General features: G+C 39.6%; 1 protein-coding gene across 1 annotated transcript in view; it reads right to left on the bottom strand.

Moving 5' to 3' along the window:
- The window catches only part of calcrl2 (calcitonin receptor-like 2), a 25,847-nt gene extending 14,285 nt beyond the window's left edge, over window positions 1-11,562 (bottom strand). The window contains exons 1-9 of the mRNA XM_015020919.1: window positions 11,524-11,562; window positions 10,736-10,883; window positions 10,469-10,581; window positions 10,119-10,210; window positions 9,804-9,933; window positions 9,442-9,595; window positions 5,554-5,614; window positions 4,380-4,446; window positions 3,616-3,831 (exon numbers count right to left, since the gene is read on the bottom strand). Of these exons, the coding sequence (XP_014876405.1) occupies window positions 3,616-3,831; window positions 4,380-4,446; window positions 5,554-5,614; window positions 9,442-9,595; window positions 9,804-9,933; window positions 10,119-10,210; window positions 10,469-10,581; window positions 10,736-10,883; window positions 11,524-11,562 (1,020 nt within the window). The remainder of the gene's footprint in view (window positions 1-3,615; window positions 3,832-4,379; window positions 4,447-5,553; window positions 5,615-9,441; window positions 9,596-9,803; window positions 9,934-10,118; window positions 10,211-10,468; window positions 10,582-10,735; window positions 10,884-11,523) is intronic.
- Window positions 11,563-12,258: the final 696 nt, after the last annotated feature.

Here is a 12,258-nt window from a genome sequence, read left to right as displayed (position 1 = left end):
AGCTGGTGGCGGGGGGGGGGGGGGGGGGGGCGCAGAAGAAAAAGTTTGGGAACCACTGAATTAGTCTATGAAGAATTCACTGCAGCCGTTCTATCCGACCCTCTGGCATCACTGGAAGTGGTCACCCCAGGCCCTTTAGACGTTGTAGGTTTATTCCATGGCTCATAGTGACGGGATCAACCGAGCCCTCTGGCCACAGCTCTTGGTTATACACTTCTGCAATGTTTTCACACTCCACACTGACTTTAAAAGAACTATATCTGGTGTTCCTAGTGACAATACGCCGGCACTAAGGTTAGTCGCCCTTGTTTCACCACCAAGTTCCATGTGGGTGAACTCATAGGCGCATTTGCAGTACAGTTTCGGTTATCACTCACCGCAACAGACTCGACAGTAGTCCTGGAACAGTTGGTGTAGGTCCCATTCACGGCCAAAGCGGCATTATCAGCGGTAACACAGTTTGTTGGAGCAGAAATCATGCAAGTCGCCACCTCCTCGGAGATGTCCACAGCCAATATCATGTCAGTAGCGTTGGATATTCCTGGAGCATACGTATCCACATTGCTATATCCTCCACTCCCGGGCACCATATGTCGTTCCACTGCCGTAACTCTGGAGTCAATGGTAGTGGTAACCTCACGCAACTTCTCCTCATTGTCCACTTGACGTGACACAGTATGCTTCAAGGCACAAACTTGCTGTGTAAACGCTCCGTCTTGCTAAGTAAGTTGGAGACATCCAGATTGTTGAATGTCACAGGCGGCAGCTCATCCGGAAGTGGGAGACAAAGTGTGGTATAGCTTCCCCACACTCATTCAGAACTTTTAAACAGCTTTTAATGGCATTTGCAGCTTTCTGATTTCCTTCGAAGGCCACGTACCACTGTTTAGAATTGGAACACAGTTCAAACAGTACTTTTCTAGAGGACTCAATCCACTCAAAGTCGAACATGTTTGACGCAAGCAGCACAAGCTCGTCTTGGCACATAGTCTTTATTTTGACCACAAGAAAGTTTAAAAACTCATCCTCTACTATAAGCTTCCCATCAGTAGTCTTGTGGATGTGCGGTTTAGTTCGGGGGCGACTGGAGAAGGGAGCTCCCGCAGCTCCTATGCCTGACTCCTATCCGCCATCTTGACTTTCTCACTTCTCAGATGAGTCACGATTTGAAGTTCTTAATGGAACAGTGTGACGGCATGTCATCCGGACCGGAGAGGACAAGGAAGCCCAAGTTGTTATCAATGCACCCTTCAGAAGCCTGCATCACTGATTATAAGTACGGCAAGCTCTTACTAGTCTAGCCCCTCAAAACTCTTTCGGACGTGACACGTTTCTTCTAGAAAAAGTCTTTACTGAACTCAAAAGGAAATAAAAATAACAGATTCAAAAACAAATAGAAAGTGACAGTCAAAAGACTGTGCTCTTCTAAAGGTGCCAGATTTCTACAAAGAGCAAACGCTCTCATCTTTCCTAAACTAATTAGACAAACAACCAATCAAAAGGCATCACGCAACAAAGTCAAGCACAATACAACATTCTGTATGAAGTTTCAAAAATGTATGTATGGCTCCTACAATGATGGTATGGGGTTGCATGAGTGCTTGTGGCATGAGCAGCTTGCATGTCTGGAAAGGCACCATTAATGCAGAAAACCATGTTCAGGTTCTAGAACAACATATGCTCCCATCTAGACGTCATTTCTTCCAGGGAACACCCTGCATTTTTCAACAAGATAATGCCAGACCACATTCTGCAGCAATCACAACATCATGGCTACGTAGGAGAATGATCCAGATACTGAAATGGCCAGCCTGCAGTCCAGATCTTTCACCTATAGAGAACATTTGGCGCATCATAAAGAGGAAGATGCGACAAAGAAGGCCCAAAACGATTGAACAGTTAAGAAGTCTGTATTAGACATGAATGGGAGAGCATTCCTATTTCTAAACTTGAGAAACTGGTCTCCTCTGTCCCCAGACGTTTGAGTGTTGTAAGAAGGGGAGATGCCACACAGTGGTAAAAATGGCCTTGTCCCAACTTTTTTGGGATTTGTTGATGCCATGAAAGTTTGAAACAACATATTTTCCTTTAAAATGATACATTCTCTCAGTTTAAGCTTTTGATCTGTGATTTGTGTTCTATTCTGAATAAAATATTAGATGTTGGCACCTCCACATCATTGGATTCAGTTTTTATTCACAATTTGTTTGTGTCTCAACTTTTTTGGAATCTGGTTTGTACATTAAACATGTTTGATGTAGCTTTCTACAGATTAACAAGCTCAGGGAAATGTCATGTTTTGTTCGGTCCTTTACAAGTAAAGGATTTTATACATATTTCATTAAGATAAGTTCAATTATTTTAGAGATCCGTATGTGATGAAAGTTACTGGTACATTTATTTTTGTTTAAAATAAAAATAGAGGATTTTAGCGTAGACCTTTTAAAAACCTTATACATTTTTTGACTACAGTAGCTTGTATTACAGCCTCAAACTTTAACTTATTTTCTTTGGATTTATGTATATTTGTATTTAGCCTCCTTTTGGGAATGTCTCCACCAGACTTGGGATTGTCATCATAAAATAAATCAAACTCAATCTGTGGACACAGTGTCTGTAAACAGATCTGGATTCTGACAAAAGTCCAATTCTGTTCTCATTTGTCCATTTATTCCTGCAGGTATGTATCAAAATCCCTGTAGAAAGAGTCCTTTTTGCTGCGAGGCAATGATCAATGGCACAAAAAGTGAATATGCATGATGTGCTATAGGGGTGCTACGCTAGAGGGGGCACCAAACAATGGTATAAAAAATGACTATAGTGGGTATTTCTGTATTTCACAGCTGTTTGCTTATACCTAAATGATGCGATCCGCATATAATTGATCTCAGGAAGGTCAAAGTAGAGTTCCTGGCAATGAAGATACCATACGTGTCACTGCGTATCCCTATTTTGAAAATCATTTATTGTTTTCCTTCCATTTCATAAAGATGCTTTATTTTTCTTGGTTTATCATATGCAGCCTCTTTTAATATTTTGTTTATTTTATTGCTTTTATAAATCAGTCATAATCAACAAAATTTGCCATTTTGACCAAAAAAAAATAACACAACATAAAATTCTTTCTACAAAATAATGACAATTAAATAAAAACATTTATTTAAAATTTAACATTTAGTGAAATGTTAAATTTCACTAAATGAAATTTAGTGAAATTTCTGGTGTCAGAAATAGTACAGAAGTCCTTGTTTTAACTAAGCACTTCAAATCAGTGCTTAGTTGATGCACCTTTGACACAGAGTCTGTGTGGATCTGTCTTAATCAGCCCTGCAAATCTGGAATTAATTGTTTTTTCCCCCAGAAATTAGTTTTCACTTTGACATTAAATTAAAAAAAAAAAAAAAAAAAAAAATTTAAAAAAACCCCCCAAATTTTATTGACCATGACTGATTTATTGACATCCAGAGGGGTGATCCTGTAAATTCCCTCACGAGACACCAAAGTTTGCAAATATAAGGCAACAAAATATGACAAGGTTGATGAGATTTTAATACGTTCGCAAGAGATTGTAACTCTGGAAAGTAGCTTAAAAAAAAAAAAAAATCACATGTGTACCTGGAAGTTGGAAAGGACAGACACAAAGATGTAAATGACTTGTTTGTCATATATGTCTGGGATCCAGGGCATGAGGATGTATTGGACTCCCAGCAGAGGGATCAGGATGAGCGTGGCCCTCACCGCCTTCATGTAGGCAGTAGACTCAGCGCAGTGCGTCTTCCTCAGCTTGGTGATGAGGACTCGGATGACGTTCAGGAGAAAGAAAAGGTTTACCTGATTGGATGGACGGAAGACAATACAAGTGAAACGACAAAAAGATACAAGGCATTCATTGTAGAGGAACAACCTCTGTTGGATTATGTCCATTCTTGTAGAAATTTCTCCCAAACATCTGCTGATTGAACAAATAATAGGCCGGAAGGTCGATACACCAGCTAATGGACAAGGAAACTTCGTACAGCTCTGGTGTCAGAAATAGTACAGAAGTCCTTGTTTTTAACCCCTTCAGCAGTCAACCTTTCCAGAGGTTAGTACATGGCCCTGGGATTACATAATAAATAGTAATCCATCAAAACACAATATCACTTCAGTAAAAGTCAAGCTGCATTAAGCCCAGTGGTCCAGATGATGTCTGCCCATTGTTTCATTGAATTTTTTTGATTTGGAAAAAGATAGAAAACCTATTGAAATGCCCAAATCATTTTCCATCAATTTCAAACAAAAGTCGCATAGCTCCAACACTTTCTGACCAGTGTTTATATGATAAAACAAGTAAAGGAAATGCCTGATAATATGTAGAAAAAACACTAATAACTACTTACAAAGAGTGCAGCATGAATGGGCCCATGAATGATGTAGACGAGGTGGGAGTTTGCACTGATCCAACACCTGGAGAAAATAGAGCTAGCATTTTAGGTAAAGCTCAGCAGCTTTGATACGTTTACAGAAAAGGCCGTTCTGTCAGCTCAGATAAGGGCTGTAGAACCCAACTAACACAAATACAAAAATACTTAATTGTTCTCAAAAGGAGATTAATGTTGTAACTCTTATTACACTGAACAAAAATATAAATCCCCCATGTCAAACAAGAGTTTTATGAACATTTGGGTTATGCAATATATAGAAAAACTCAAAGTATACTTTCAGCAATTACTGATCTTCATATTGGCATTGCTAACATCTCGGTATGGCCATTTGTAGCGGATTGACAATCCTTTGAACATGATAGAGGTCAGGTTGAGGAATTTGCAGAGCATGCAGGTTGGCTTCTCATTACGAACAGTCTGAGATGTGATGCATCTGTTGTGCAGACCAATAGTCTCATCAGCTGTGTGTATTGCTGGTCATATCCAATCTCGCAGATGGACAAGCCAGATGTGGTGATCTTGTGCTGGAGTGGTCACATGTGGCCGACGAGGATGAGGTCGATTTGCAGTAGTGGCAACAATATTTGACATTGAGCATTTATATTTTTGTTCAGTGTAATTCAGATTCTTCAGAGTTATTGTAGATGATGGTTGTTGGCAGGAAAGATCTCCTGTAGCAGTCTGTATTACAGATAATCTGAAGAAGCCTCTGACTGAAGACACTGTTTTCTAAAGACAATCATGACCATGATGAGCATGGCCATACTCTTCATGAGACTGAGTAAAATCGTGATCATGATTTTATTCATTTTTTACTATTGTAGTTACTGAAGTAGAGGTTACATTCTATACCAATGATCAACTTTAGCTGTTATGAAAAGGAACATTTCTTTTGATTAGATGTAAGCTTTAATAAATAAAAATGAATAAAAAAAAAACCAGCAAGCACAAGACACCCAACATGCCACCTTTTATGCATTTATTAGAATGATATCTGTGAAAACTATTTGAGATTTATTTTGAAAAACCTGGAGTGAGTTGGCCTAAATACAACCAGGAGGATAAATTCAGGTTGATCATAATTCAGTCAATACAATGAAACAGACCACAGGAAGAAAAGTACACTCACGTGTCATTAAAGTAGAATCCACGAGCAAGAGCATATGTAATGGCAGGAAAGATGGGAAAAACTATGAACACAGAAAAAAAACCCACAAACATAAGAAATATCATCCCACCAATCCCTGTAGAAGATGCTGGAAGTTATAATAACTCAGGTTAGTTACTCAGTAGCTTAATGTAGAATAAAAAGTAAAGAGGAAATTCTGAGCCTTTCAAAACATTCACTTTACTGTTCTATAAGTTAGTGTCTCGGTTTCTATTTTGGCAGTTACACAAGTGAGAATTGAGTTAAACAAATCAGATAAATGAAGTCGATTTCCATGTGCATTGATCTCAAAAGCTGGTTAAAAGGACAAACACACATTGCTTTTTATTCAGCTCAATAACATAGCCCAAGCATTTAAAAAGCAACAGTCACATGAAGGGAAAACTGTTAAGTGTGGAACCAGAGAGCCTCATCTGAAGAGACACTTACACAAGGAGAGGCATACTCGACCAGCAAAGTTACATCTTTGTGCTGAATGATGTTGAAAATGTATGCTCTTGATGCACCAAAGGTAGTCCAGGTCTTTATGTATAATAACTGCTAATGTAAATGCTGGTGTGAAATACCAGGTTTGGGTGGTATAAAACATTTATATCACCCAACATCCATGTTGCTTGTATTCATCTTCATGGCTCCCAAGTCTGTTCCTGCCACTGCTTTAATCTCTCACTGCTGTCAGTCAAGTAGGATGGAAAACACTGAATCTCCTTACAGATGTGATGTTAGATAAATGTTTAAATAAAATTTACTTTTAAGTTTCTCTTCTATCATTCTTCATCACATCCTGCTAAGTGAATGCTAAACTTTCCCTTAAGTTTCAGTTTAGCTAAATGGTGTTCCTAAATCCTTACAGGCTGACAAGATGATTCTCTTAACTGTTTCAGGAAAGCTTAACTTATTTAATTTATAGGTAGTCTTGAATTAGGTGTGAGTTTTTTGTTTAGTTTTTTTTTTTTTTTAGTTTTCAGTGTTTAGTTTTCTCATCAGTTATGAATTGATGTTTGAAAAGTCTTGAGAAGGATTTGAACAGTAATTCCTTTGTGAACAGGCCGAGGAGAGCAGCTGCCAGAAAGAAAATAGAGACCAGGACAGTCTCCAGAACAGAGCTGGTGTTCAACTTGTTCAGCTTCTTTCTGAGGCTGCAGATGACTAAGGAAGAGATTACGTTTTCCACAGATTAATGGACATGTTGATCAGTGAAGATCAACATGCTTCACTGTTGTATCTCCAGGCCAGTTTGTTGTAGGTGCATATGGAGGTGTTTTGGTTTGTTCACTTTCAGCATACGACGATTGTTCCCAAACCATGGCACAAAGCGGTACACAGCTTTCTCTGTTCTTAGCGTCTTAGCCATCTCTGATCCACCCGACGACTGCCGAGGAGTCATCTGAGTATTTCTGCAGACGACAGGTGTCTGTCTTGTCTGTCTTCTTTGTACTGGAAGTCTGAAGTGAACTCTCTCCATTCCTTTTGCATCAGGAGCACCTTTAAATCTTCAGAGGTTGTATATTTTAAATTCTGTAAATGGAGTCCTATTGAAATAATTAATTTCTATTCAGTCTAGTGTCATTCATTCTATTTTATTAATGTCCCAATCCAATCCTAAGAATCAGATTGGGGTTCTGATTAAGGGATGTTTTAATAATCGATATCAGAGTCCCTGACTCCACTCACTCTGTTGTTGCTCTACTGTTTGTAATTATGTTAGCCACTCCCCCAGTGAGCCACGTGGCTAGCATTTAGCATAGCTAGTTATATCAGTCATGTGTGTAGCTTGCAAAACCTTGTCTTACTTCATGTAATCCTTGGTGCTTTGATAACGGAGTGGGGTGTTTAAGTATAGAAACATGTTAGCTTGACAAACTGCTGTGACAGGTTGAGTCATGGTTGGGGCTCCACCGCACCATCTTAGCCAATCGACCCCTTCCTGCTCATCCTGTTCAACATGTGCTCATTTAAAAGGCAAGAGTGGTGAAACACCTCCCTCTGTTATCGAAGAACCAGAGACTAAATTCATCAACCCATTTCTTTCTAATGTCGCTCAATGGTTCACTATGGGAGAAATGGCAGTCATCCTGATCCCGGCATCAAGTAGGTTCCGAAGGCAATTAAACCTCTAAGAAAGGTGGATGGAAAGCCTGTACTTCCACAGATTAACATCTATTAGACAGTAAGACTATCGCTTTAGACACTAAGCAGCACTGGGCCTCAAACACACTATAGTGGCCCCAGGGAGCCAATGTAAACTGATGGAGATCACAGGCATTCACCCTCTTAGCTATGGTCAAGACTGGGAGCAGAACAGAAAGAGTGTTCAAGGAAATACCTTCAACAGGTCCAGATAAACTCTTATAGTTGTAAAAGCCTTTCTTCCTTTTCTAACAGTCACTGTAGAAAGTAAAGCACCTCAACCAGAAAACACCCAAGAGAAACACACTGCTCTCACACCATTCCCCAGAAACCACTTGGGTTGAATTTCTTCTGGAGAAGGACTTGCAGTAAATAAATTCCTTTTTACCCAGGTCATGTCAAGAGAGACAAATAATCCTCAATCTCTTCCTGGGACAGAAGGTTCCTTTGGAAATAATCCTGTAAAAACAGGATTATTTCCAGATAATCCTTAACCTGCCCATACAGCAGGTTACTGAGCCTACTGTTGACAGTTCCCTGATGGTTGATGTGATCTATCACTCTGGAGTTTTCCATCTTCACTAGTTTCCAGACATTTATGTGAACCAATCAGGAACCCTGGATGCTGGATGGTACCAACTCCAGGGTGTTCCGTTTTTGTTTTGTTGGTTTTTTGATAGAGTTTTTCTGCTCTTGGCATCATGGATGAGTCCAAAAACCTTTTTATTTTTGCTGATTCTCCTGAATTAGGTGTGCTAAGGCACAGACAAATGTACTGCAAGACTTACCAAGTGTTCTGGAGTGTGTGACAGCAATTTAGAAGAGCAAGATGGCAGCTTTTTCTGCTTTATCATCCTCTTATTATAAACATGAGATGGAAAACTTACAAGGACTGCTGGTAAACTTAAAAACCAAAGAGGATTTGATCGCCAAGCAGTGATGTTCAAACACCTCACAACATATCAATGGACTTCAAGCTAATAGCCAGAAGACAAAGTGAGAAGGTAAGGTTGCCCACTTTTTGTCATTTGAGATAAAACTATGAAGGCTGGTGTAAAAATGGGATCCTCAGACGGTTATTCATGCTTTTATTTCCTTTTGACTAGACTATTGTAACACACTTTTCACATGAATCAGCAAAAACAAGCTCTTGATCGCCTTTGTTTGGCCCAAAACTCTGCAGCAGTGTTTTAACAGGATCAAACAGAAAAGCTCACATCACTATTTACAGTGATGTAAGTGATTCATTTTTATGGTCCTGCATGGTCAAGGTCCTTCCTTTAAAACAGAATTATAAAAGCCACTAAAATGAGCCCTCTGGTCATCAAACCAAAATTTAAACATAGTTCCTCGAAGCTGATGTAAAACTTTTCAGACTATTGAACTTCGACTATGGAGATAACTTTATTTGTATGTAGGTTGTCTTTATAGTCTGAAATAACTTGAAATGCATCTAAATACATTCTTATTCAAGCACATTCTGCCTTAAATCCTTTGGAATGTAAAATGTAGTTTAAAAAAAACTCACAACTTCCTTCAGTCTCCCAGCAATCAGCATAGTCAAGTCCAGTGCACAAATTAGAAACATGCAATGCTTCTGCCCTTCTTAAAGCCTTGATTAGCAATCAATTATATAAGGTAGCTGTCTGTGACATCTTGCATTTAATGCAAAGAAGTGGATATGAAACAGCTGTAGATAACCAGAACTTCCAGACTTACCCCATCCCAGGACATAGTACCAAAACAGCTGCTGCTCCCCCACAAAGACGGCCACTATGATAAGTGTGTGGAGATAGATGCCCTCACACAGCATCCAGAAGTAGTTGGAGGTAGCGGTATACTGAACTAACGTAGCTAGAATCTTGCAGCTGACCTGATGGTAAGAAATTCAAAAGTTTTTTCACTGATAGAAAACACAAATCCACAGAAATCAGTGCAAGTACAACAGAAATCTATGAATTAGCACCTCTTCTGCAAACAGCAATAAGTCCAGCTTAAATAATGTATGTAACTATGTTTTTTTCTAATCAATTAAAGTCAAATTCTTAGGTGTAATGAAATGAAGCAATTCATCAACTCACAGGGTTGATGGCACTTATGGTTTGACTACCACAGGAGGTCATTGAAAGCCACCCCATGGTAAACACAGAGTTAAAGATGAAAGAGATGAACATGTTTTTGTGGAGAGAGATCCTCTGACAGCTAAGACTTCTGAAGAAGAAAAACATATTACAGAGAAGATAAAACCAATCAGATTAGTTATGTTTTTAAAGATATAAAAATATGTCTTTAAAAATCGAAATTTTTCTCTGTGACATTTATTTAGTCGTTTAAAGTCATTAAAACAAGAATACTCAACAAATACACATTAAATTGGATCAGACAATTAGACTCACTTTAAATAGGAGAAGATGACCAAACTGACGATTAAAGAAACGATGGATATACCATGACCAGCCATAGCCAGGTAATAGAGACTGAGTGTAAACTGCAAGACAACATAAAGGTTTGGTCATAGTTAGTACACAGCTGCACAACATAACGTTTAACCTAGCAACAAGACAAAAAAAGCATGGGTTTAGCTGGGGGAGTTTGCATAGTCTCTATTATAATATGTTAGTAGGACCATCAAATTTACAGTGTCTCATCTGGAGTCATGAATGTAGATGGATTAATATAGTTTCAACCAGTGGCGGTTTCTGATATGGGCAACATGGGCTACCGCCCAAGGCACAACAGGCTTTACCTTGAGTTTATCTTTACTGTGGGCAGAACACAGTGTGTAGTTGCTCCAGACTCTCTTACTCTCTGGATGGTGGAACCACTGGCCATCAGGATTGCAAATTTTGGTAACTGTTTCTGTTGTAAGAAATGAGGAAAAACTCAGTCAACAGCAATGTGCACTCAAAGTAGTTATTGCTTTTCCAGGAAGCATGATACCCATATAATTAAGATAAATGCAAAACAAAACAAGCTTTAATACACATGTATGCAAAGCTTTTGAAGGCCTTACCACTGGGGTCAAAGTCTATAAAGTACGAAGGACACATCTGCATGGAAGTCCCGGGCGGAGAGTCGTCCCAACACATCCAACCGTCCCACGTACGGTTACAGAAAGGGCCTGCAGAGAACAAGACATCGAGAACTGAAACAACAGTGTTCTATAGTCAGAACAGTGGCTTTTTAAATAAAAATAACGGCATTGTATGAAAAACAACCTAAACACATGGAAAACATTAAGTGAAAAGAACAATAACTGACAGATTAAAGGCTCAAAACCACAGTGATGCAGAAATGCATCACTGTAGACATTTTAGTACAGTGAAGACAGTCAACATTTATTTGTCCAGTCATTTTTAAGGTAATCTCTTTTTAATTTTTTAACGGTAACGGCGGCGCACTAGATGCAGTGGCTTGGCACTTTTCCTGCGTCTCGGTGGTATTAACTTGGACCATTTCACTTTATGTTGGGCGAACCACCTCTTGCCTAAACATGAACCACCGTTACAGTAAGCATGTTCTTCTGAAGATCGGTCTTTGCTGCGAACGGAGTGTTACAGCTGATTTTTTACACTCTCATAACATCCCGGAGGACATAGCAAGAACTCCCGGCTCTCCATGGAGTACCACTCCAGATTCAAAGGCGCACAGACGGCGCAAAGAAAGAAAACAGAAGAGAGGCTGCAGAGCCGGAGTTTTGGTGAGACTACGAAGACGGCCTCATAAAGCTCCGCTTCCCAGCATTCTCCTCACTAACGCCAGATCCCTTGTCAACAAAATAGACAAACTAAGGCTCCTGACCTTTACAGACCGAACTGTCGGGGACAGCTGCGTAGTCATGATTACAGAATCCTGGCTTCATCCAGGAATCACAGACTCAGCCATTGAGCAAATAGGCTATACTACACGGCGTTTTGATAGGACCGCGGACTCTGGTCAGAGCAGAGGGGGAGGAGTCGGTGTGTATATCAACAACACCTGGTGTACAGACACTGACTGTGGACAGCCAGTTCACCTCCGACTTGGAGTATATGACTCTGAAATGCAGACCTTTCTACCTTCCTAGTGTAATAATGATCACTGTCGTTTACATTCCACCCTCTGCCAATGCAAATTCGCCCCTCAGAATACTGTATAAGAGCATTAATAACCAACAGAGTTATTATGCTGTCCAGATGCAGTTTTCATTATTGCTGGAGATTTTAATCATGTCAACTTAAAGGTAGTGCTCCCCAAATTCCATCAACATGTAAAGTGTGCTACCAGAGGACTCAATACATTGGATAAGGTCTACTCTAACATCAAATTGTGTTATAGAACAGAACCAAGCAGTTACTTCACCTGATGCAGTCTGACCACGTCACTGTTTTTGATTCCTGCATATACCACCCTGAGGAAATCTGAACGTTCCACCATAAGAACCATCACTAGCTGACCTGTCGATGCCTCTCAGCAACTACAGGACTGTTTTGGAAAAACAAACTGGGATATTTTTGAACATACAGACCTGGAATTATTCACTGACAGCGTTCTTTG

The sequence above is a fragment of the Poecilia latipinna genome, unplaced genomic scaffold, assembly GCF_001443285.1.
Source record: "Poecilia latipinna isolate Pla-1442-1.1 unplaced genomic scaffold, P_latipinna-1.0 Scaffold2687, whole genome shotgun sequence".
NCBI lineage: Eukaryota > Metazoa > Chordata > Actinopteri > Cyprinodontiformes > Poeciliidae > Poecilia > Poecilia latipinna.
Note: the sequence above shows the minus strand (reverse complement) of the source record. Positions and strands in the feature narration are given on the sequence as shown.